The 25,776-nt window shown below is 41.5% G+C and overlaps 1 protein-coding gene across 10 annotated transcripts in view; it reads left to right on the forward strand.

Moving 5' to 3' along the window:
- The first annotated feature begins 2,515 nt into the window (after positions 1–2,515).
- KLHL15 (kelch like family member 15) overlaps positions 2,516–25,776 on the forward strand; it is a 54,369-nt gene continuing 31,108 nt past the window's right edge. Inside the window, exons 1-5 of one of the 10 annotated variants that reach the window (XM_032226465.1) lie at positions 2,516–2,745; positions 2,886–3,263; positions 4,941–5,077; positions 9,911–10,020; positions 15,504–16,215. In XM_032226465.1, the coding sequence (XP_032082356.1) occupies positions 15,511–16,215 (705 nt within the window). In that variant the 5' untranslated portion in view covers positions 2,516–2,745; positions 2,886–3,263; positions 4,941–5,077; positions 9,911–10,020; positions 15,504–15,510. The other 9 variants (XM_032226463.1, XR_004256163.1, XM_032226471.1 and 6 more) reach the window with 9 other exon arrangements.

The following is a 25,776-nucleotide window of genomic DNA, read 5'->3' on the forward strand; positions in this document are numbered from 1 at the left end:
AGCATGTGATCACTTTTTTCCCCGGGACCTCAAACTATGTGGTCCTGTCCACTATTAAACCATCTTTCCAAGCAGCCTCCATGTTTCTTTTACCCCACTTGAAACTGAACCCAGGACATTTCTTCCAACAGCTCTTCGAATCAACTGTGGTACAGGCATAACATTGAAAAAATGTTATTGAATCAGATAGTAACAAAGTATGTACAATCTTAATTGATATGAATCTTTGTGTTGTTATAATTTTATGTAAGTTGTTTTTATTTGCTTTTGATACTGTACATTGCCCAGAATATTTTTGATTTGGGTGGCTTTGCAATCTAATCAAATAATCAAATAAATAGAAAAAAAACAGTGCAGAGTTCAAATAGTAGGTCCAATTTTATGATTAAATGTGTATTTTGAACACCATTAATACAATTCAGAAATTGATTTAAAGACCGTCATGATGTACAAGTGGATGGGATTCTGCATAAATGTCGAATGATTACACAAATGGTAGTGTAGGTTGAAATTTTATCAGCAAGATTAGAAGAGGACTTTACCACCTCTATAACCTCTGTAGGACCTTTATGAGATTGGACATAATACCCATCAGTAGACATGCAATTTTCTTTCACAAAGTAAAAGACAGCTAAAATTTATGAAGAATGGTTGCGGGAATTGAGTATATTTAATTTAATGAAAAGGAGTAGAGGTGCATTATAGCAGTGTTCCAATATCTAAGGGGCTGCCACAAATGAGTGGGGTCAACTTATTCTCTGAAGCACCTGAAGGCAGGACAAGTAATGGATGGAAACTTATCAAGAGAGAATCAACTTAGAAATAAGGAGAAATTTCCTGACAGAATCAATGGAATGACTTGCTTCCCGAAGTTGTGGGTGCTCCAACACTGGAGGTTTTTAAGAAGAGATTGGACATCCATTTGTCTGAAATGGTTTAGGGTTTCCTGCCTGAGAAGGGAGTTGGGTTGGAACACCTCCCAAAGTCCCTTTCAACTCTATTCTGTTAATTTCAGTATGGTGGACTGCAATAGCATATCCAAAAAGGGGTGGGAATGTAATCCCTTTATATAGACTTATGCAAATCAAAGTATACATGTAATTCTTGAGGTCAGAGGTACTGATGTAATGAAGAGACACAAAGCCAATTGCTATTAAAAATTCAGAGGCTGCGTATTATAGTCATTACTGTTTTTTTTAAAATTTATAAGTGTCGATCCCCTGGTCTTGTTTTCTGGAGCATTCCTCAACTTCAAACATCACTTCCATTATCAACATTCCTTCGCCTTCTAAGCATTTTTATGGCTGCACTGGCATTTTTATTGTTTTCCAAGAGACCCAGGAAAGATAATGGGAGATTGAGGGTGATTTGTTTAGCCTAGCCTAACTAATCCCACATTCTCTTTGTATTCCCAGCCATTGTGCAATGGGAAATGAATGAAACAATTGAATAATATCATCTATGCAACTAAGTAGCACTGATGTTAAATACAAGTAATTAGGTTTCACATTTTGATGCAGTAAAATGAATGGCTAGGTTATGGCCCAGTCTATTTATTTTAAAGCAGTTTGGCTAATCCAATAAGTCATGGTTTAATAAGCATGAGTTAAGGTAAACACATGATTGCAATGTCTCTGAATTATGGTCACTGGACAATGCTGCATATATAATATTCCTTTGATTTTATATTAATTAATCTGGGAAAACAACCATTCCCTAATTTGTTATCAGAAAAAATGAATTAACATTACAGTATTATACCTGCTAAAAGTAGGCAACATTTTGGATATTGTTGGATTCTAATGCCCCATATCTTTTAATCAATGCCAGCTGCACTCTTCGTTCTATTTAAAGCTATATCTGAAAGGACAGTATCAGCCACCTGATTTATTTCTCTGCCTCCTTGTTTTGTTTCCTATCAAGGAGGCATACTACTATTAAAATGATTGCTTTTTATGTCTCTGTTGAATGATTATGCCCCAGTTGTTTTTGGAGTAGATCTGTACTAATAATCTTAAAGTCATAGCTACACCATAAACTTAGCATTTTAGTATTTACTCTTTCTCTGGAGGTAGACATTCGAGGCAAGATGAGTTGTGAAATTGTGATACCATGTTAATGTCTAGAAAGAACAAATAAAAATTTAGACTGTCCCACAGTTAATCATACTTTCAGTCTAACTTTTCATAGAATTATTTTGAGGAAAATGATGTGAATAATTGTTTCCCATAACATTTTTACGAATCTAATAAACCGAATCTACTTCCAACATAAACTTTTTCATCGAAGTAGTTTTCAGAAATATATTTCCCTAAATATAAAGGATATGTGACAATTTGTAAACTTTATTTATTAAATTTGTTTAAAGCAGTTAAACTTTAAATGTGTCAGCGAAATCGGTATAAATTGAAGTAGATTTGACTACATTTTAAGCGATATATTTTACTGTAAATTAGTTTTTGAGTACCTTGAGTATATTAGTTTTTCATGTATATCCCATGAAATAATTCCGGTTGTTTACCTTGTTTGCAATATGAATTAACAGGGATTAGTTAGCCAAAGCCAAACATAAAACTTTTGGTGGAAAAAACGTAAGCCGGGGAATCCCAGCGGCGAAAAAGAGGCCGAATGAGAAAGGTGGCGATGAATGAAAACCTCAAGGGGAGGAGATTCAGAGGCCAGGCGCCGGGCGAGGTGGGGCTAAGTGTTACGTACGCGGTTGGCGACTTTTGTGAGGCAGCAGAGGTAACGAATAGGGCGGCAGTTATGCGTGAAATGGGAAGGTGGCGACACTGGGAAATTGGGACGCCCTCAGCAGCAGTAGCGACCTCGTATTCATGGAGATTTTTCCTCCTCCTTTTCTGTATTTCTCTGCCTTTCCTAAGGTGGTGGCGGTGGCGGCGGCGGCAGCAGCAACAGCGGAAGTGACGGTCAGTGTGGGGTGCTTGTCGTTGGGGGAAGATGCCGACTGTGGCTGTTCTAGGCAAACCAGAAGGTAAACAACTGTGACAGGGAAAGGAGAGACAGGGATTCTGGGAGAGGGACGAAGTAGGGCCCGGCAAAAGCCAGTGCCCTGACGTTACCACCGAAAGAGGCTTTTCTCACGAACGCGTTGACGAAGAGAGATCCTAGGCACAACACCTCAGTTGCAATGTCCATCTACTTCAGCCCCACTGTGAGACTCTCCTCTATCGTTAGGTCCCCAAAAGACCTCCCATCTTCATAGGGTCAGCGGGAAGAACTGACTTCAGCGCTGCCGAGAGGTATGTGAAGCTGGGAGCGGGATGTTCTCCTTCGTTGCTCTCCCTGCTCCTGGCCTTCTCTTTGCTGTTCTTTAGGTTGTAATTTTTCCTTTGGATTCTTCTCAGATAAAGCTTTACTACTTCTCACTCTCTTGCTACCATTTTTGGCCCAAAATGAACGCTTAAACTAGACCTTTTTACTTTTCTCTGAATTTCTAATGTAGAAGGGGCAACTGTTTTTTTAAGAAGAGAGGAAATCTTCGCTGAAATTTCCAATAGAAAAAGGCTGGAAAGATTTTCTGTTTATAGATGCTACTACCCCACGTGGGGGAAGGGGGTGGGTTTTTGGGTTTTTTTTGGCTACTTTTGATAACAAATATATATGTAATGACTTTAGGAATAAACAAAAAAAGCATCTTTTATATTCAGATATATTTTGTTGTTCTGGAATTTATTTTCTCTCTTAATTTAGCAAAACAAAAAGGTGGAAATGCAGGTTAGAGCATGGGCTCACTCTGTGTAAATGCATTAGTGACGTGTCCACAGAAATTCAATTTACTATATCTAAAATAAGTTATCCATTTTATGTCTCTGTGTTAATTCTGAGTGAATTGAACTATTTAACTTTAATTTCAGTTTAGCTTCATCCTATCCCCTCCCAGAAATATTTAGAAAATGTTTCACAAGTTATGTTGGTGTGAATTACAGTACCTGATAATACTTTAATCCAGTGGTGAAATTCAAATTATTTTACTACCAGTTCTATGGGCGTGCCTTGGTGGGTGTGGCAGGGGAAGGATACTGCAAAATCTCCATTCCTATTCCACTCTGGGAACAGCTAGCGATGGTATTTGCTGTTTTCCCGAACTACTCAAAATTTCTGCTACTGGTTCTCCAGAACCTGTCAGAACCTGTTGAATTTCACCCCTGCTTTAATCCAGTATTGACCATCTTTAATCCTGCATTCAAGTAATTGGCATTATCCTAATTAACTTTAAACTTTGATCTGGTGTAATACTGTAACTTTCCTTGAGCTCGCTTAACTGAACTGAACTTAAACAGAAAAAAGGGAAAAATAACTTATTTTGAGATAATGCATTTATATTCTGCAATACTGATCCCTTATTTTGTATGTATCAGTGAAGAATAATATATTTTTTGCAGTGCCATTTTTTTGTAACACTTAATAGTAAAAATAGTTTTCTGGGTCATTTTTCAAATAATTAAATGTTTATTAGTAGGGCACCAGTGCATCATTTCTTTAGAAAAACAAAATATGCTACAGGGTTAGTCCACAGTTGGCTTTTTCAGTTAGTCTAATTGATTGTATAATGAAAATGATAAAACATAATTTTATAATGAAAATTATAAAAATAGAAATGTGTTGGCCTTAAATATAATAAGATTATATTTATGGAATAATATGGATGTCTTTTCCCATGACATCGCTTCATCTATATGTCATTAGTGATTCTAGTATGGATATAGTGTGCATACTTGCTTTCTGCCTTCTGTACAAGTAGTCCTTAACTTACAGCCACAATTGGGACCAGAATTTCTTTCCTTTTTTTTTTTAAATTCTGGGACCAGAATTTCTGTTAAGCAAGACAGCTAAGCAAGTTGTGCCCAATTTTACAATTTTTTTGCCATGATTGACTGTTAAATGAATCACATGGTTGTTAACTTTGCTTTTGGAAGCCGACTGGGAAGATTGCAGATGGCAATCACATGTTTCTGGGATGCTGGAACCATTGTAAATACATGGCGGCTACCAAGAGCCTGAATTTTGATCACCTGATTGGATGCTGTGACAGTCATAAATGCGAGGATCACTTGTAAGTCAATTTTCAGTGCTATTGTAACTTCAAATGGTAAACAAATGGTTGTAGTTGAGGACTATCGGTACATAAATAATTTCTAGAGCAGGCTATTTTACATTCATAATTAACTGGTTCTAGGCAAAAAATTTAAATGTGGGAAAAATAATTCATTGCAGTTGCTGTATCATGTTAATTTTTATTTCTAATGATAAATAAGATTTATTATTATTCCTAGACATAAACAGTCTGTTGTATGCTGTTATGAACCTTGCTGATTAGTAGAACATATGCACATTTTGCCCTGCAGAATATTGGAAACTGGAGTCCATGCTTTTGGAGAATGCCCAGGTTGGGGAAGGCAGTATTAGTACTTGGAAATCTGCATGGTCTTAATTTTGCTTTTTTAAGCACAGGGTGGTGTGTCTCTGTGTATGTATGTATGTATGTATGTATGTTACTGATTTCAGAAATTCAACATGATGTATCACTAGAAGCTAGGCAAAATCTGGATTAAATATGAAAACAACAGGAATTTGGAAAGGTAGTTTTGAATTCAAATGTGATTAAAATACTTGAAAAATGTGTGTAGTTGAGAGTATTTGATGGACCTGAATGGATATATGACTATTGTATTAGCATTAACATTGGCATTACATCCTCATATGCAATGCAGCATATCGGGTAGCAAGGGGTGTCCATATTTTCATTTTGGGGCGAATACTTCAACATCTTGCCATGTGATATTTAAAGTATTTAAGTCTTCTTTAAATGTTCTTCACTATGTATTTTGAGGATGTCTTCTTAGACATTTGGCATTGGGGGAGTCCATCTCATTGCCATCTTGCGAAATTGATTGTTCTTCATGTAGAGAATATGGCCTTGCAAGTTAGAGTTTTCTGCACGTGAAGTGTTATATAATTCGCAGGAGACACTCTTTTGGATCACTTCTTAATTAGTAACATGGTCAAAAAGCTAATCTTTAGGATTCAGCAAAGGCATCTTTTTGGAAGACACCGAGTCTCTTAATACTTACTGACACCTTCCAGGTATCACTGCCATAAATAGTTATCAGGATCACAATAGAGGCAAGCAAACAGAATTTAATTTTCAGTGATGTAGATGAGTTAGAAATTATTGGAAAATTCTATTCAGAGCTATAAAAAGATCAAAATCACTCAATAGTAACAACATCCACAAATGAGGAAATGTCAGATATCCTAGTGGAGGAAGATTAGATTAGATTAACAGAATTGGAAGGGATTTTGTAGGTCATCTAGTCCAATCCCCCCCCCCAAGCAGGAGACCCTACACCATTTCTGACAAATGGCAGTGCAGTCTCTTCCTGAAAGCCTCCAGTGATGAAGCTCCCACAACTTCCAAAGGCAAGCTGTTCCTTGGTTGATGGTTCTCACTGTCAGAAAATTTCTCCTTATTTCTAAGTTGAATCTCTCCTTGGTCAGTTTCCATCCATTATTCCTTGTCTAGCTTTCAGGTGCCTTGGAAAATAGCTTGATCCCTTCCTCTCTGTGGCAGCCCCTCAAATATTGGAACAATGCTATCATGTCTCCCCTGGTCCTTCTCTTCACTAGACTACCCATGCCCAGTTCCTGTAACCATTCTTCATATGTTTTAGTCTCCAGTTCCCTAGTCATCCTGGTTGCTCTTCTCTGCGCTTTTTCTGGAGTCTCAACATCTTTTTTATAGAGTGGTGACCAAATGAGTATTCTAGGTGTCGTTTTACTAAGTCTTTATAGACTGGTATTGATCTTGATTGTATCTCTCAGTTAATGCAGTTTAGGATTGCATTGGCTTTTTTGGCTGCTGCTGCACACTGCTGGCTCATATTTAGCTGGTTGTCCACTAGGACTCCAAGATCTCTCACACAGTTACTGCTATTAAACCTGGTTTCACCCAGTCCATATGTGTACTTTTGGTTTTTCTTGCCTAAGTTTAAGACTTTACTTTTTTCTACATTGAATTTCATTTTGTTAGATATGGTCCAGTGTTCAGGTCTGTTAAGATCCATCTGGATCTTACCCTATCATCTAGGGTATTAGCTATTCCTCCAACTTAGAATCATCTTCAAATTTGGTAAATAAAAAAATAAAAGAAGTAGGTTGTTGTCTACTTTGTCAAATACCTTGCTGAAGTCTAAGTATATTATGTCCACAATATTTTGCTGGTCTACTAATTTACCATTTTGATGTATAAGACACACCTTCCCTCCCCCCCCCAAAAAAAGAGGGTGAAAATTTGGGTGTGTCTTATACACCAGATATAGCCCTGCCCACCCACTGGCCCCCACCCTTTGGCCTCTGCCTCCCAGCAATTCACCTCCTTGCAGCAAATGGGAAAATGGGGCTTTTGGTGGCGGCAATAGGCTATGGCAGGAGTCAGCAAACTGCGGTTCTAGAGCTGCATGTGGCTCTTTCCTCCCTCTGCTGCGGTTCTGTCACCGGTCGGTGCCACAATTTTGAGAGGAGCTTCCGGTGGGGTGGTGGTGTGCGAAGCACAGTGCACCAGGAGAAGACTCTATGGCAAGGGGAGGGTTTTCCAGTTGTCTTCACAATTGATGGGGCTTTCGGTTATGACAGGTAGAGGAAAAAGTATGCCGCGCTAGGAGGAGACTCTATGGTGGGGGAACTGAACTTCTGGTCAGCTCTAGAATTGAACAGGGGGCTTCCGGTTAGGACCTTTGTGGCTCCCAGTGTTTTCTTTTCTGTGGTAAATGGGTCCAAATGGCTCTTTGAGTGTTTAAGTTTGCTCACCCCTGGGCTATGGCAATCCCTGCAGCCTGAAACAGCTGATCTTTGGGAGACCTGTGCTGAAATTGAAAGTGAAACTTGCTGTTTGCTGCAAGGAGGCAAATTACTGGGAGGCAGAGGCAGATTTTCCCCCCTTCTAATCAGGCTAAACTGAAATAGGCTGTTTTCTGCAAGGAGGTAAGTCAATAGCTATAAATGCCTATAGAATGTTCAAATTATTAGACTTATTTTTAAAGACTGCTTTATTATTGTTCTAGACAATTTAATAAAATGAAGAAGCTTTTTAAAATAAATGCTTGATCTGAAGAGGCCCAGTGCTATTGTATCTTCTTTTAAATAGCAGAGAATAACGTATATTTCCAGAAAGCCACATCAATTTTAACAGCATCTGTACAAGTATAGTCTGAAGTGTAACACCACAAACAGTGAATATCGTCTGTACTGTTTGCTGTTAGGAAACAAATTGATGGGAGGCAGAGACAGATCCCCCCCCCCGTTTTCCTCCCCAAAAGCTAGGTGCGTCTTATACTTTAGAGTGTTTTATACTCTGAAAAATATGGTAGTCACTATGTTGAAGAATGAGATAAGATTGGTTTGGCATGATCTGTTTTTAACAAACCCATGCTGACTGTTAGTTATTACTTTACTTGTTTCTAGATGTTGGTAGATTTGTTTTTTTATTATCTTTTCCAGTATCGGTGTTAGACTGATTGATCTGTAGTTTTCTGGATCTCTTTTTTTTCTTCTCCTTTTTTGAAGATGGGAATCACATCAGCTCTTTTCCAATCCTCTGATAGTTCCAGGATTTTTGAAAGATGTGGTACAGTGGTTCTGAGATGATATCTGCTAGCTCTTTTAGAACTCTGGGATGTAATCCATCAGGTCCTGGTGATTTATATTTGTCAAGGTCAGACAGGTGTTCTCTTACTATTGTTTTGCTTATTTTAACTTTTATTTCTAGTTTGTCTTTTATAGTTAAGTTTTTGGTAGGTTGGGCTATAGTTTCTTTTTGCAGGAAGACTGATGCAAATAATGAGTTAAGCAGCTCTGATGGCAGGTGGACAAAGGCAGTCACAGAATGGATCCCACTTGATAATAAACGACCACAAAAGAGACCTAAAACAAGATGGATCGACAACATCAGTTGGGGGTCCAATTGGCAAAAGAAAACTCAAGACCATATTGGTTGGAAACATGCAGAAAAGGCCTCCATTCTGCAGTAGAAAGGCAATGACTAAAGTAGTGATGATGAAATGAGGATTAGATTTTATTAATCTTCTGGAAATCAGCTGTTGCTTTTCCAATGTGGCACTTGACATCTGTCACTTGATGACCACCATTGCCAGGAGCAAGCCCAGATGAGAAGAGAGGAGGGTTGGGTGTTGAACTATCAAACCATCTCTGTAAAAATTATAACCACTACAGAAACAGCAAGAATATGACTATTTCACATGAATATTTTCTTTAACTAGAAAAATATATGATCCAGTCATATGTCCAAAATGGATAGATATTTTAAGAAGTAGAGGAACACCTACAATATTAGTAGTGTTTAGCCTGAACTCATACAATAATATTACCGTATAACTTACTCTTTTTTGTAGATGTGATCTGTAGTATATATACTATGTTCAATTTAAGTTAAGGAATGTGAATTATTCTACCTTTTGCTGGGTTGTAGAAGATATTCTGAGTTTGAAAGGGCCAACCTAGTTTTTTTGGAGTTTGTTTTGAATGGGGAATGATTGATCATTCCAATCCTTTATACAGACAAAAGCCACAAAATGTGTTTATATGTTTTATCATGGATTTTTAAAAAAATGCTTATTTTATAATAAATTGGAAGGCAAATAGCACTCATACTAGACTTTTGTCCTCAAGATAAAATATGACTGATCAAGAAGTTGTTTCAAATGACTATTGTTCTCTGTGATGGAACATTCAGAGAATGTCAGGTTCTGTTTGGTAAGAGACTCACCTGTGAAACATTGGGTTAAATATTCTGCTATAACACTTCAAATGGGGCCAGTTCTGTTTATACTGACACCTATATATTATAAAGCCTAATTTTCTTCACCACTAGGTATGCTACTGTGTTTCATAGGAGTTGCTAGTTTCTATCTTTGATTTACAAAATGGATTATGTACCTGCATGAAGATTCTCAATAGCAACTACTGCCAGAGCTTCTTAAGGTAGTGTAAAGAATCCATGAAGGACTATATTCCAACTTTAGATCTTGATATTACTTTTGTCAAATGTAGTGGCTGACAAGGTAGAATCTTTGTGTGTCTCCTACTCCATTCTCTTATTTAAATGTTGGTAACTTAATTCTGTATCCTTTAAAGGAATGTTCTATAGCCTGTCTGACTTCTTAGGGTGGAATAATGTAAAATACATACTGGAACTGTATTTGGGATATTTATTTCAACTCTTCCCACCTTGGTCTGCATAGAGTTAGAATAGTCTAAAAAGATTTTAAAGAGGCCAAGAGGTTTCATAGTATAGCTCCATGTTCCTTTAATTTCTCACAGGATTGGAAGTTTAAACATCCCTTCTCCATATGTACCCATGGGCTGGGCAGATTATATTGTGAGGAAAACAGTCTGTGAAGGCAAACCTTACAGAGCTTTGGAGGTCAAAAACCAGCATTTTGAATTTTATTGGACAGCTAGCTCTAGTCTATCAGAAAATAATCACCAAAAATGTGTATTATGCTCACATAATAGCTTTAGCCCAGTGATGGCTAACTTTATGTCATTGCACGCCGAAAGTGCATGTGCATGCATGCAACAGTGTGTGCGCATGCGCACCCATAATGCATGTATTACTAGAAACTAGGCAAAATCTGGACTAAATATGAAAACAACAGGAATTTGGAAAGGTGTCATCATAGTTTTCAATTCATAGTCTGTAGCTGTAGAAAAACTGGATAGCTAGCTTGTAGCAATTGAAATGTAATTAAAATACTTGAAAAATGTGTGTAGTTGAGAGTATTTGATGAACCTGAATGGATATATATGACTGTTGCATTAACATTAGCTTTACATCCTCTTATGCGCCCCCAAAACATGCACATGTGACCCCCCTGCTCCCCGTGCATGCACGACCCCCTGAATGCACCATGCCCCCACACATGACTGTGTCAGCCTCTGCTTCGCTTACTTGCTATCGGCTGTCATAGAAATGGGGAGGGTGAGGGCATGGTATATTGGGATGGGAATAAATGGTATAGGAGGTGATATGGAAAAGAGAGTTTTCTTCTCACCATCTTCTACGCATGCTGGTGGCCGGTGTTTGGACCTGATCAAGGCCAACCGTCCTGCATACCAATATGATGATGCCATTTGGTGATGCATCCCACATGACACCTAAGGGAATTGCAGATTGGACCCCTGGATGGGGTCGTTGGAGGGAGGGGGCTGGGTTATTATTTGATACGTACTTGTTCGTGTCTTTCTGGCTCAGATCTTGCTTTACTTTTGCTGCTATCTTTTCATAAAAGTAAAAGTATTTTAATTCCATGAACAGTGGAGTTGGGAGTTTTCTTTCTTGGTTATTGATGGAGGCATGCCTATCAGCCTTTGACCTCCATGCATGCATTTGTGACCCCCGTGCATGCGCCCCTTCCCCCACCATGCGTGGCAGACACCCAAAAACCAGCTTACTGGTGGGAGATGCGCACACATGCGCGATAGAGCTGAGCTGGGGTGACAGCTCGCATGCCTGTAGAGAGGGCTCTGCATGCCACTGGTGGCATACATGCCATAGATTCGCCATCACGGCTCTAGCCTGTTACATTCCTGGTTGCCACATTTATATCAGCTTTAGTTTCGAATTATTTTCAGAGACAGTATCAAAGTAAAGTACATTGCAATAATTTAAATACATGGTAATTGGGGCATGTTGCAGGGCCTTCTGACCTGGATAAAGGTACAACTGGAATATCAGCCTCAGCTGGGCAAAGACCTCCCTGTCTATTACTTTTGTCTGTTGTTTGAAGTGGAGGCATGAGTCCAAAAGGTTTCTGTTATTTCAGAGGGAAGATGATTTAATCCAAAGCTAATGGTGAGACTATATTTGAGACAGAGTATTTTTTAGGAATGGAGTTAGGAAAATAACAAAGCAATCTTTCTGGGACTTGTGTCGGAAGTGGATTGCTGCTGATTCGGGCGAACTGGCAATGGAATTCAGGCCTGGGTTGCAGAACCGGCAGTGACTCAGGCCTGCCACGCCCCCAAACCGGTTTCCTTGCTGCTGCTGCTGTGTGCCACCATTTTTTCTTTTTAGTGACTGCGGATGCACAGTTCCCTGTAAATTGTTCTGTGCATGTGTGAAGAACAATTTTCACTGAACAGTGCACGTGTGCACAAGTGGATTGCAAACCAGTAGTAAGACCGACAGCAAAACACCCCTGACTTGTATCTATCATCCAGACTCTCTCATAGCCTTCTAACAGTAGGTTAAGATTACCACAGCAGTTCTGGCTCAATCGTGGGTGGTGATATATAGTTATATATAACATCAGCATACTGAAAATATCTTATCTCAAACAGATAAACAGATGTTCTCTCCCAGCACCTTCATATATGTCATTCATACAAATGGGTCTTTGAATGCAGATGAAACTTCTAGTCTAAATCTTTCGGAAGTTCTTTTTCAGGATTCTAGCTATCTGGGTTTTCAATTCGCTCTGAAAGTTCTATTTTGTTTTTAATTGCATGCATTTTTGTTATTTCCTCTTGTCCAATATATATTTGCATTGATTTTTCCCTTTTTTACTGTAGTCCCTTAATTCGGGATAAAGACTGGATGGAGCCGAGTGTTTACTGGGTGTGTGCCTTTCCTGACACCTACTTAGAGTTCACACCAAATTTTTTTTTCTTGACGCCCCAAGAGAGCAACATCTGCTGCTACCTAGGATTGAACTCTCAACCTTCTGAGTGGGAGGCGAGCATCTTCATCACCATACTGCTCATATGGTTGCATTGAATGTTGTGATGTAAATAACAACTCTCCCTTCCCACAAACAAGTGAGGAGAAGGAGGCTTAGGATAGGGAGAGGGAGAAGAGAGAGAAAATATTTCAGTGTGATTGGCATATCACTTGGGTCTGAAAACAACCTACTCCAAGAGCTGCAGCCCACTGCTCCCATTTTTAAAAAAGTTTCACATTTATTTACATACATTGTTTTCATAAAAATAAACTCTGTCACATTACAGTTGTTGTATGTATATCATTACTTGAATGTCAAATTGATCTTAACATCTCATCTTGAAATTTCATATAATACAATGCCTCCCCCTCAAAACTTTGGGCACCAAGGATCAGTTCAGTGGAGGATAGTTTTTCTGCTGCCTGGGGGTATGGTTTTGCCTGCTGCCTGGATCCTGTGTGTGCATGGATGGGACCACTCATTTACATGGCCTAATTCCTGGCAATCCACAAGGAGGAAGGAGGAATTGGGTTGTCGCAATTTGAACTGAAATGGCACCAGAAAAACTGCTTTGCCAGATAAATTTCTGTCTACCTATGGGTATTCCATGTTATCAACCATCACTTGCAGTGTGGGATATTCTGTAAATACTGTAGGGGGTAACCAGACTGACCCCTCCCTCAGACTCAGTCTGGTCATTTCCTACAAATGCATGTTTAACATTTTATTGACTTCATATTTGAACTACACTCTACAGTGCAAGCTTCTATTTGTCTGTTTTAGAACTAAGATTCAGAATAAGTCAATAGGGCCTTCAATAGAGAGAGAAAGTTTATGACTCGTATGTCTCATACTTTCAAAATACTATTTGGTTATTGATTTAAAAAGGAAAAAAATTATAAACCAAATTGAAAATATTAAAACTTACAAAATAAACTCAAGTTTTTAAAACAATCAGACTAAAATTATGTAACTTAATATTTCAAAAATGGTTCTTAAATATTTGTTTATTATGACAGACATTTAGGAAATGTCCTTGGGATCTTAGAAGTCTTCTCTATAAAGGATATTTTGAAATAAGGTCTTTGGAGTGATGCCCCAGAGTATTATAGTACTTATCTGTTTGAAGGTTCAGAGAAGGTTAAGAATTAAAATATAACTGATTTTAAAAGATCTTTAAACTAGCATTGTGATTCTGTATGCTGCTTATCTATAAATGTTATATTAGGAAATTTATCATTTGGACTTTTCTGATATTGTAATGGTATGTGGATATAACCTTGAGAAAGGAATGGAAGAGCCCCAACTGCATAATGGACAGAGAAAGAAACTTAGAAAGGATCTGCCCTAATTTACCATCCTAATCAGGTGGTAAAAAGAGATAGAGAGAGATTTGTACTTTCAGATTTGCAAGATTCTGTCAATGTAACCTTAGAATAAAGTAGTATTAGTTCATCTTGTTGTATTTCCTATCTTGAGTGTCGGCAACTCCCGGCTCCAGAGCCATGTGGCTCTTTCATCTTCCATCATCGCTCCCACTCTGAAATATGGAATGAGTCTCCATTCCCATGAGTCTCCATTCCCCTCTGTTGTCCTTAGCTTCTCAGGCCAGGTGAGGAGTGACTGGAAGGGGAGGGTGAGGGGCAGGTCCAGCTAGTGGTGGGTTCAGCTGACAGGGAGCCACAGCAGGGGGACGAAAGTGCCTCATTCATCTAGGAACCTGAAATGACTTGATTCAAATCATATATTAAAAAGTCCCCAAAGAAGAATAAAGAACAACATCAGCAGAACAACAACAACCCTCACCTGTTTTTGGAAATGGTTTAAGGGGGAACACACACACACACACACACACACCACACACACACACAGAGTTCTTTGAGTGTTAAGGTTGCAGACCCCTGTCCTATCTGATCTAGGCTGAGAATATAAACGAAGCAAATTCTTTATATTTGGAAATAGTAAAGGGAAAGCAAGTTTAGCTGTAATTTATCCCATTTCTAAACCATGTTTAAAAGATTGGGGTTATGAAACACAATTGCTTATTTCACATTGCTGAATTTTCCTTAAAATGAGCATATTATTAATTGCGGTAGAGATGCATTTGTCTAGTTCTTTATCCATTTTAGCACCTGAAATACTGTGGACTTTATGTGATCTCAGTATTTTATAAGGCTTGATTATTGGTTTTTGTGCTATATTAATAGTTTTTATCATCTTTTTTCCATTATGACTGATGGTGTTCAACTTTACACAAGTTTAGGATGATCTTAAATTGGTATAAATATATGTGACATAAATTTTAAAAAGCTTTTAAAATCTTGCAAGAAAACTGCTTGGACACATCTAACCAATCACCATTAGTCAAGAATAACTCAAAGATTTTTTTTTTTAATGTAGCATCTTTTGCTCCATCATCCCTTCATTTGCAAATAAGGCTGGTCTTTGTTCAAATTTAATACTTTGTAGTTTAAACCTAGTTCCATGAAACATAATTATAATTAATATGCATAGTATGAAAGTTGAGGATAAAGAATAAACAGTTAATATTCAAACAAATCTTTAACTGATTGTTATGATTACTTTTACTAAAGTATGATTTTCTACACTGACGGTTGTTGTATAAGATGTCAATTATATTATTCAAGATTAAAAAAATGAAGCAATGAATTAAATATTAAGGTTTCCAACCTTCAGGAATTTCATGAAATTCTAAAGTTTTCTTTGTTTACATTTTTCTAGGTGATTCATGGCAGGGGACGTGGAAGGGTTTAGTTCCTCCATCCATGACACCAGCATCTCAGCAGGGTTCAGAACACTGTATGAGGAGGGATTACTGCTTGATGTCACTCTTGTCATTGAGGATCACCAATTTCAAGCTCATAAAGCACTTCTTGCTACTCAAAGTGATTACTTCAGGATTATGTTTACTGCTGATATGAGGGAACGAGATCAGGACAAAATCCACTTAAAAGGACTGACAGCAACAGGCTTCAGCCACGTTCTCCAGTTCATGTACTATGGAACTATTGAACTGAGCATGAGCACTGTTCATGAGATCCTGCAGGCTGCCATGTATGTTCAACTTATTGAAGTAGTGAAGTTCTGCTGCTCCTTTCTTTTAGCAAAAATATGTTTGGAAAACTGTGCAGAAATTATGAGACTTTTAGATGACTTTGGTGTAAACATTGAAGGAGTAAGAGAAAAACTGGATTCCTTTTTATTAGAAAATTTTGTGCCTCTCATGGCCAGACCTGATTTTTTGTCCTGTCTCAGTTTTGAAAAGCTTATGACTTATTTGGATAATGATCATCTGAGCAGATTCCCAGAGATAGAACTCTATGAGGCTGTTCAGACTTGGCTGCGGCATGATAGAAGACGCTGGAGACATACTGACACCATCATTCAGAATATCAGGTTTTGTTTGATGACACCATCCAGTGTTTTTGAAAAGGTTGGTGCATTTGAAAGGAGTAGATAGTATTCATATGTTTAAGGCAGCATGCTATTCATAGGTAAATTTCCCAAACTTGGTTGAATGGGAAATGTAAGGGTGTTTTAGAAAGTGGAATCATGTCTCAAATGAGTGCCGTTTTAATTTTAAAGCAAAGTTTCCCAGTTATAAATCAAAAGAATTTACAACCAGAAAACAGGTAGGTTTACAGCTTTTCTGATTACCAATCAAAGTGAAAACCATTCAGTCATGAAAAGCCTACAAGACTGTTTATAATCAGTGAAATCTGTTGTTTGTATATTGACCTGGCACAGTTGTGGAAGTTTTATATATTTAAAAATATAAGAGTGTGCTAGAAAAAGAATGCCAACATCAGTTGTACAGGAGCTCAAGAAATAAAGCTCGGCTTTATTTTGTTGGCTCCAACAGATTCAGTGCAGGAGCTATAATTTTAAAAAAATAGGTACTGTTTTTATTTTTATTTTATAAAAAGAGATGTGAGATACTAAGTTATAGTTCTCTTGCCTGTTCTCTGATTGGGATATAAATTGTGGTTCCTCTTTCTGCGTTATTTTTCTTCAATGAAAGAGCAGTGGGCATTATGGTAGATATTCTCTATGTTGAAATTGATAGAGATCTTTGGAGACTGGTTGTTGGAGTGTAAGAAATAACTTGAATCAACTAGGAACTGGTTTATTGACCAGATTTACTGATTAACATATGATTTTAAGAAGTTGAGCAAAGTTTGACTTTATAAAGACACTTTAAATTGGCATGATCAGGACAGAAAATATTAAAGAAAAATAACCAGATAGAATATGAATAAGGGTGAAACAACAGAGAAAGTAAGGTCTGTACTTCATATGTAATGTTCCTTAAGTAAATTAAATACAAAAATTAAATTAGGCCAACTATAAGAATTTCCTCTTTATGTAATTAAAGAATGGGTCGTCTGTGATTGGGTGGCACAGAGGTTCAGCGGTTAAGATGCTGGGCTTGGCTGGAAAGTTGGCAGCTCAGGGTTTGAGTCCTTTTTTTATATTGTTACAAGGGTTTTTTTATTTTTAAATATATGTATTAAATACATGAACTGGTTTCTGGATATCATTCATTTTGTTACCAAATAATAATAATAAAATTGACATTTTTGATAACCTTACATTGATCATCCTCACACCGTTATAATATCATTGTACATAATACAATCATCTTTTACATTTTTATCCTTTCATCTGTATACTAATTTTGACATCTTACATAAAAATATTCATAGTAATATTGTTCTATTTCCCCCATTTCATTCTGCCTCTGTTTCATATTATAAGGATTGCTTCTCCTTCTAACTTAAGAAAGTAAAGAATCTTGAAATGAAGTATTTCAAAAGGAAGCTTTTATTAAGCAGAAGTGAAAACAATAAGTTCAAAGCAACGTCTGAATCCCCTTAAGCAAGGCAAGTAGAATTGAAGCAGTAGAGACCCTCCCACTAGTGAGAATACAGATTTTAGCCAATATACAAGTGTAAAGGTGGTTCCTTTACCATATCTTCTGTTAGACATTAAAGTGAACCATCCCACATAGCCATCATAAACATTCCCTAAAAGACGAGGAGATTTCACGGCGCTTGGGCGTCAAGGAAACAGGTTGTAGAATATTTGTTGTCACAGGAACTGCTAATAAATCGAATTCAAAGCCCCCACTTCTCCAAATTGAATGGTAGTATCACTGCCTTCCTAAGAAAAAAGAGAGATCCACCTGTGAAAAGATAGAAAGAAAAATTTCATCAAAGTATTTTAATAAGGTTTGCTAGAGTATTGGGAATGATGTTTTTTCAGTAAGGTAGGGGCCCTAACATGGTGTTTAGTGACCCATTCATTTTGGGATGAGGGTAGATGCTTCCAAGTAACTAAGAATTGGGTTTTCCCCCTGTGGATCCTAGAGTCAAGGATTTCCTTGATTTCAAAGTGTTGTTCACCTATCATGATGGGAACAGGTGGTATAGGTATGGGTTGTCTGAGTGACAAGATTACCCTATTTTTCAGAGTATAAGACTCACCAAAATTTTGAAGAGGCAAATTTAAAAAAAAGATTTTGTATTCTGCAAACCTCCTAAAAACAGCCTGTTATTTGCGAAAACGGGCCTGTTTCCCCCCCAAAAAGAATAGCCTTTAAGGAGCTTGCAGAGTGCTCCGGGGGGGGGGGTGGCCCCTCCAAAACAAGCAAAAAATGGCCCATTTTTTGCGAAAACGGGCATGTTTTTTCGTAAAAAAAGGCCATAGATAGACTTTAGGAAGCTTGTAGAGTGCACCCGGAGACTGGTAGAAGGGGGTAAAAGTGTGCAAAAATGGGCTGTTTTTTACTCATTTCTGCCCTCCCCAGCCCCCAGGAGCTCTCTAAAAGATTCCTGGAGGCTATGCACGGCCATTTTGGTAAAGGGGCGGGGTTTCGGCGGCAAAAAATGTTGTATTCTATGTATAAGACGCATCCATATTTTTAGCCTCTTTTTTTGAGGGAAAAGTGCTTCTTATACTCTGAAAAAAATGGTACCTCTCGTTTGAGTAAACTAATGTGAAATACTGGGTGGATGTGCCTGAGTGTCTTTGGAAGGAGTAATTCTACTGTTACTGGATTAATGGCACTAGTAATAAGGAAAGGTCCAATGAAATTTGGCCCTAATTTGTTGGATGGCTGTAATGATTTCAGGAATTTTGTAGATAAATATACTCTATCTCGAACACGGAAAGGTTTGGGTTCCATTCTTTTCTTGTCAGCTTGAATTTTAAAAGCCTCTCTAGCTTTCACTAAAGCTAATCTAACTACTGGCCATGTGTTTCGTAAAGTGTCTATCCACTCCTTAAGTGAGGGGATAGAGAGTTCTTCTGTGGGTAGTTCAGGCATGGGCTGAAATCCTGGCCTGTTGCTATTCTGAAAGGGGTAAAACCTTGAGTGTACAGAGTTATTGAATGCTACTTACACAAAACATTTGCCACCTGACACTGCGGCTGAGGTGAAGCCGTCAAAGTTCCTGCTGACGCCCCCGCTCATGGCAGTGGCGGCGGTGCCTCCCCCTCCCCGTGGAGCATCTGAGCTGGGCTCTGTGTTACCCCTGCCGCTGCCGCCTCCTCCACCATGCTTTTGAGAAGCCATGAGGACTTTTTTTCCTGCTCCCGCCCCCTCCGCCGCCTTCCTACTGGCTCCCGCGGCCTCAAAAGCACGGCAGAGGAGGAGAGGGAGGGATAACGTGGGGCCCAGCTCAGGTGCTCCGCGTGGAGGGGGAGGCACCACTGCCACAGGTGGGGGTGCCGGCAGGAGCTTTGGCGGCTTCACCACAGCCGCAGTGTCGGGTGGTAAATCCGGCAGTGCTGTTGGAGGAGGAGGAGGCAGCGGCAGGAGATATTTCAATGGCGGCGGGGGCTTTGGGGGTTTACTTCAGCCGCAGTGCCAGGCGCAAATGGCTAGGATTGTCCACCTACAAAGGACCTCCCTGGGTTTGCTTTGCTGAACACGGGGCGACTGATGGTAGTGAGTGGCGCAGCCGGTGCCTAGGAGGACCTAGGAGATTGGCTGTGCCACATAAGCTCCTGCCGCCGTCCCCACGCCCCTGTTAATCCTAGATTTTCTGAGGCCCCTCAGCTTCTGGAGCCTGTGACAGAAATCACTGTGCAGCAGTTAGAAACTGCTGCGCGGTGTTTTCTTGCCACGTGCACAGCCGCACACCTTAGAGGGAACAGTGCTCAGTGGAGGCGCTTCCAGTTTCTCTTCATTCCTAAGTAATTGCTTGGACTCTGTATTTTTCTACTTTACTACAAAATTTATCTTCTTCCTGATTATTGGAGTGAGCTTGGTGAGTTTTCCTTTTATCCTAATTCCCTGGTCCTCACCAATTTCAGCCTCTCTGATGTCCTGAGTTTCCTTGGGCACCCTGAAGCTGCAGGCTGCTATTGGGGAAGGCGCGTGGGTCGGAGTGCCGACGCCAGCGTGATCGCAGCGATCCTGCTGCGATCGTAACCCAGCTGGGACATCCGTTGCTGCTGACCATGCTTCTGAGTGAACCGACTATTGGCACAGAGCCTCAGAGCTCTCTGGTGTATGCGGGTGGCCATTTTAAATGGGTTGCAGAGAGTGGTGGCCATTTTGAGAGGGTCGCAGGTGGTGGTGGCCATTTTGAGAGGGTCAAAGTTCCGGCCGTCATTTTGTTGACCTACTTTTGCCGCGAAAAGCAGCTAAAGCTGCCAGATTGCCTGTCTCTTGCAAGTCGCTGCTAGAAGTCTTCCTGTCCTCAATTCCGGCAGGTTTGCCAACTCACAGCTGCACTATAACGGTAGAGGGCGGTAGCGGAGGTTTCTGGCCCACGTGGTCGTGCCCCACATTAATTGACCTGTGTGGATGCTGGGAGCTTGGAGCTCGCACCATTCTCCTTCACCAATCAAAGGACTGCTGAGTTTTGCTTGCCCCTGCCTTCAGTGCCTCTGCACCAGAGCGCTAAGGCCAGTTTCATCTCAGGTGGTGAATGGGGGAAAGTTATCTTCCAGGCCTTACATACCCACATTCAATCATGGCAGATGGGGCCCATGAGGAGCAACAGATTGGTCCCTCCACCAGCAGGGCTTGTACCAGACAGGCTGGCAAGACAACCAGGAAGGCCATCAGAGCAAGCAAGCCTTACTCTAGGCAGGGGACTAAGCATTGTTTGGGCCTAAACAGAGATGCCATCTGACGCCAAAAGGCTTTAGAAAAGCAGTTTTCTAGGGCTCAACTACAGGCCCAGCCTTCCGGGCCTGTTTCCCCTGGGGATCACTCACCCGGGGTTCAGCCTGGTCAGGATCCTCCAATGTTGAAGAGTGAGGATGAAGGCCAGGAATTCTCCTCTACAGATTCCATTGCAATGGCAGGCTTGCCTGGGCCTTCTGTGACCCATCGAACAGACCTATTTGCATGTCCTTCTGATCCTGAAGAGGAGCCAGTCACAGTGGGCCCCCTTGCACCCCAACAACTAGCCATTCAGCCCCCATCCGGAGTTTGCCCTCTAGAAGATAGGGGATCTGATCTTTCCATAGAAATGCGGGATGTCATTGCCAGGGCCATTTCCCAAGGGGACAGAGGCTGGCATGTTGCAACAGGCCAAATGCCCAAGCAAATCCCGCCCACCCCCGACCCCGGGACCTGCATAAGATGTTGCTCAGGCCCAGCTCACTTAGTCATTGCACTCATCCTTGGCCAGTGAGGACTGGGAGGAAGACCTTGGTCCGGGGCTAGAACCAGAATTCTCCAGGGATGAGGCTGCTGTTCCCGATAAGTCGGCCTTTTCTGGCTTGTTCAAGTATGCTCATTTCAAAACTATTTTGAACAAGGCTAAAGCCTCGACCCGCTTGGGTACTAGCACCCCAGCTCCGACTTCTCCTGCACCGGAGGACCTAAGTGAGGGACTCTTTGATGAGCCAGAACCTACTCAAGAAATTGTGCCAGTTCCAAAATTGTTTCTTAATGTAGTGCAAAAGCAGTGGGTGCAGCCAGGCACCTTTGCTACCCATAGTGGTAATGACAAGAAATTGTACACGGTTGATCTACTGAGATTTATTGAAATTGTCTCCCATGGACGTCCCTGCGGCGGTGCTCACTTCCAATTCATTGCTCCCCCCTGAACTATTTAGAAGGGCTCAAGGCAGAGAACAAAAGGGCCAAGAACGCCTGCCACAAGACTCATCAGGCAGCGGCTTGGGTCATTAAAACTTCCACTTCTGCGTCCTTTCTATCCAGGGCGGCAATACTCTGGCTGAGACAGCTCCTCGCCAAGCTCCCGACCAGGGATATCAAATTAAAGCAGGATGTTAACAAAATTATCACAGTGACAGAGTAGAGTACACTGCTGATGCCACCTTGAACGCTGCTAGGTTTGCCTCTAGATCCCTGGCCTCTAATGTCACCACCAGGCGCCTCTTATGGTTCAGGCATTGGAACGCGGATATGCGCTTCAAGTGGAAGTTCGCCTCAGCTCCCTTTAAGGGCGGCAAGCTTTTTGGGGGGACCCTAGATCCTGTCCTTGTTGAAAATAAGGGCAAAAAGAAAGTCATGCCTTGGTCAACAAGAAATCTGACCACAAGGGTTCCCAGACTTATAGGAGGCAGCCCTTTCGGAACTCGGAGCAGCCATATTCCTCCAGTTCCTTCCAACATCCCTATTCTCAAGGCACGGATAGGCCCCAGGACTGTCAGCCCTTATGTGACAAACCATCAACAGTCCTTTTCTAAACGTCCCTATCGCAGAGAGTCCAGTTCCAGACCCTTCAGACGTTATAAGTGACCATCAGTGGACGGCTCCCATAGGAGGGCGTCTCAAGCTGTTCCATGCCCAATGGGAGTAGATCACATCGGACCAGTGAGTCCTTCAGACAATTGCATAGGTCTAATGGTTAGAGTTCATTTCCCCCTCCTCCCCGACACTTGGTTCGGTGTCCAACCCCTTCCTATCCAGTCAAGAGGGCTCTCATGGAACAGGAGATCCTTCACCTCAGAGACATAAACACCATAGAACTGGTTCCAGCAGGTCAGGAAAGGACAGGGTTTTATTCAGTACTCTTCCTTGTCCCAATGAACTCCGGGGGTGGAGGGGGATCCTCAATCTATAAAAGCTAAACCATCATATAGCATACCGGAGGTTCAAGATGCAGTCCCTTCAGTCAATTCTGGGTTGCATCAGGCCATGAGATCTCTTAACATCCATAGATCTCAAGGAGGCCCACCTCCACATCCCTATTCACAAAGCTCACCGCAGGTTTCTGATATTCTTTTATGCAGGGCGCCATTACCAATACAGGGCTTTGCCATTTGGCCTGTCCTCGGCACCTTGGACCTTTACAAAGATCCTAGGTGTGGTGGCAGCCTTCCTGAGATCTCACCCGGTGCATCTGCATTGCTACCTGTACGACGTCCTCATTCAGTCAGCGTTACGGCAACAAGCGGTGCAAGACCTGCAGCACATACTGCGAACCCTCTAACATCACGGTTTTCCATCAACAAGGAAAAGAGTCATCTGCATCCGACCACCAGATTGCAGCACCTGGGCGCCATCATCAACACCACTAGTTGCCAGGTCTCCCTGTCTCCAGAGTGGTTGGCAAGCATCAGAATCCAGGTGTTGCAAGTAGTGCAGTCATCGCAGGCATCGATCGTGCAGCTGTCACAACTTCTCAGCAAGATGATTTTGTGCCTGTCAATAGTACCTTGGGTACGCCTTCATTCTCGACACCTACAATGGCTCTTCCTGCCCTACCAGAGGGCCAACATGAACAACTCTCAACAGCTGGTTGAGGTCTCACCAAAGGTATGTCAGTTCCTCCAGTGGTGGCTGTCCCCCACACTGACGAAGGGCATCCTCTTCAAAGAGCCAAACCGTCTCACCATCACAACGGATGCCAGTCTATTCAGTTGGGGCGCTCATCTTCACAAGGCAGATGGCCAATGCCCGAAGCATCCCACAGCATCAACTGGTTAGCACTCGCACTCGCTCACTTCTAAGATGACATCCAGGGGCATCACATGAGAATCCTAACAGACAATGTGGCCACAAAGGCACACATAAACCGCCAGGGGGGCACTTGCTCCAGGTCCCTGATGGAGGAGACAGAGCACCTGGGAAGGTGGGTGGAAAGATACCTATGCTCAATCCAAGCGGAGCATATCTCCAGGGTCCACAACATCCAGGCGGACTGTCTGAGCAGGGCCACGGTCGATCACTCAGAGTGGCGCCTGCACCCGGATCTGTTCCACCAATTGTCTCAGAGGTTTGGCTGTCCCCTGGTTGACCTGTTTGCCACCCCAGAGAACACGCACCTCCCCAGGTTCTTCTCCAGGATCCACACCCTGCAAGCCGAGGAGGGTCAGCGCTCACCACTGTCCGTGGCCATCGGTACTGATGTACGCGTTCCCCCGTTGCCTCTTCTTCCCAGAGTGAAGAAGAAAATCCTGTTGGAGAAGGCGGAAATTCTACTCGTGGCTCCCTACTGGCCCAGAAGGACGTGGTTCGCTGACTGAGTGAGTCTCTCTGTCAACCCTCCTTGTCGGATTCCCCGAGGTCTTTCTCAGCCAGGGGGCACTTCAACATCCAGAGCCCCAGTGGTTACAACTAGCCGTCTGGGACTTGAGAGGGACCTCCTAAGTAGGGGTAGTCTTTCCACCAAGGTCATTCACACCATTCAGGCATCCAGACGGCCTTCTACAACCAGAATATATGACGCCACGTGAAAGTCCTTCGATAGCTGATCCAGAGAGAACGACGCTGTGACGACTATGGCTACGATTTCTCAGATCTTAGACTTTTTGCAAGATGGACTTGATCAAGGCCTGGCTCCAACACTCTCAGATGACAGATGGTGGCCTTGTCCACGATCTTGACAGTAGACGAGCATTCTTCCCTTGGTTGTCATCCTATCATCCGTAGTTTTCCATGGGGTGCAACGAACCTGAGGCCTCCAGTCGTTCACAGGTACCCCTCATGGATCTCAAATGTGGTGTTACGGGCTCTCATTGGCCCGCCCTTTGAACCTCTTTCCGATCAGCCAGCCTCAAACATCTGACATTTAAGATAGCCTTTTTGATTGCCATCACGTCTGCACAGTGAATTTCTGAATTGGCAGCACTCAATTCGCGAGGACTTATGCTTGATACAACCTGACAGAGTAATCCTCCATTTGGACCTGGCATTTATACCCAAGATCAACTCTTGGTTTCACTGGGCCCAGGAGGTCATAATTCCGGATTTTTGTCCACACTGCAAACATCCCAAAGAGAAAAAGTGGCACATGCTCGATGTAACTACATCAAATGTATGCCTCCGTCGCTCTGAATCACTTTTTGTCTCGTTTCAACCTGCATCCCAGGGCCACAAAGTTTCTTCTCAGACCATCAGATGTTGGCTACGGGTCTGTATTATATTGGCCAACGTTCTTTAATCTATTCCGGTGCCATGCCATATCACCGCACATTCTACCAGAAGCGCCACCACCACGGCGGCCTGGGTTACCCAGGCATCGATAGAGGAGATTTGCAAGGCTGCTACGTGGGCTTCTTTGTCTCCTTTGTTCGAAACTACAGACTAGACAAATTTGCTTCTGCGGAGGGGGCATTTGGGAGGCGAATTCTCCAGGGCATTCATACCAGCGGAGATATTCTGGATCAATGTTCCCTCTAATTTTTTTACAGCGTGAGCAGAAAAGTATAGTGTTTGAGCGGCACATTTTCATGCCTGAGCACCTGAATTTTTTTCACAGATGTCACCTAAGACAAAAACGAAATCAGTGTTATTTGAAACTCAAAGTTATGTTTATTCAAGGTACGCGCTTAATTAAAAGTGTTATATAATATCAGTATCACTTAACAATGGTCCTGCTTAGCAACCAAAATGTTGGCTCAGGAACTCTGGCATTGAAGCATGCAAGTCTTAAAGCTGTCAAGTTACAAAACCTTTGCACCCCTAACCCTTTAGGAAAAAAAAACCCAGGGGTCTTCAAACCTGACAGCTTTAAGCCTTGTGGACTTCAACTCCCAGAATTTCTCCTCCAGTCATGTT

Source organism: Thamnophis elegans, chromosome 11, assembly GCF_009769535.1.
Source record: "Thamnophis elegans isolate rThaEle1 chromosome 11, rThaEle1.pri, whole genome shotgun sequence".
Taxonomy (NCBI): Eukaryota; Metazoa; Chordata; class Lepidosauria; order Squamata; family Colubridae; genus Thamnophis; species Thamnophis elegans.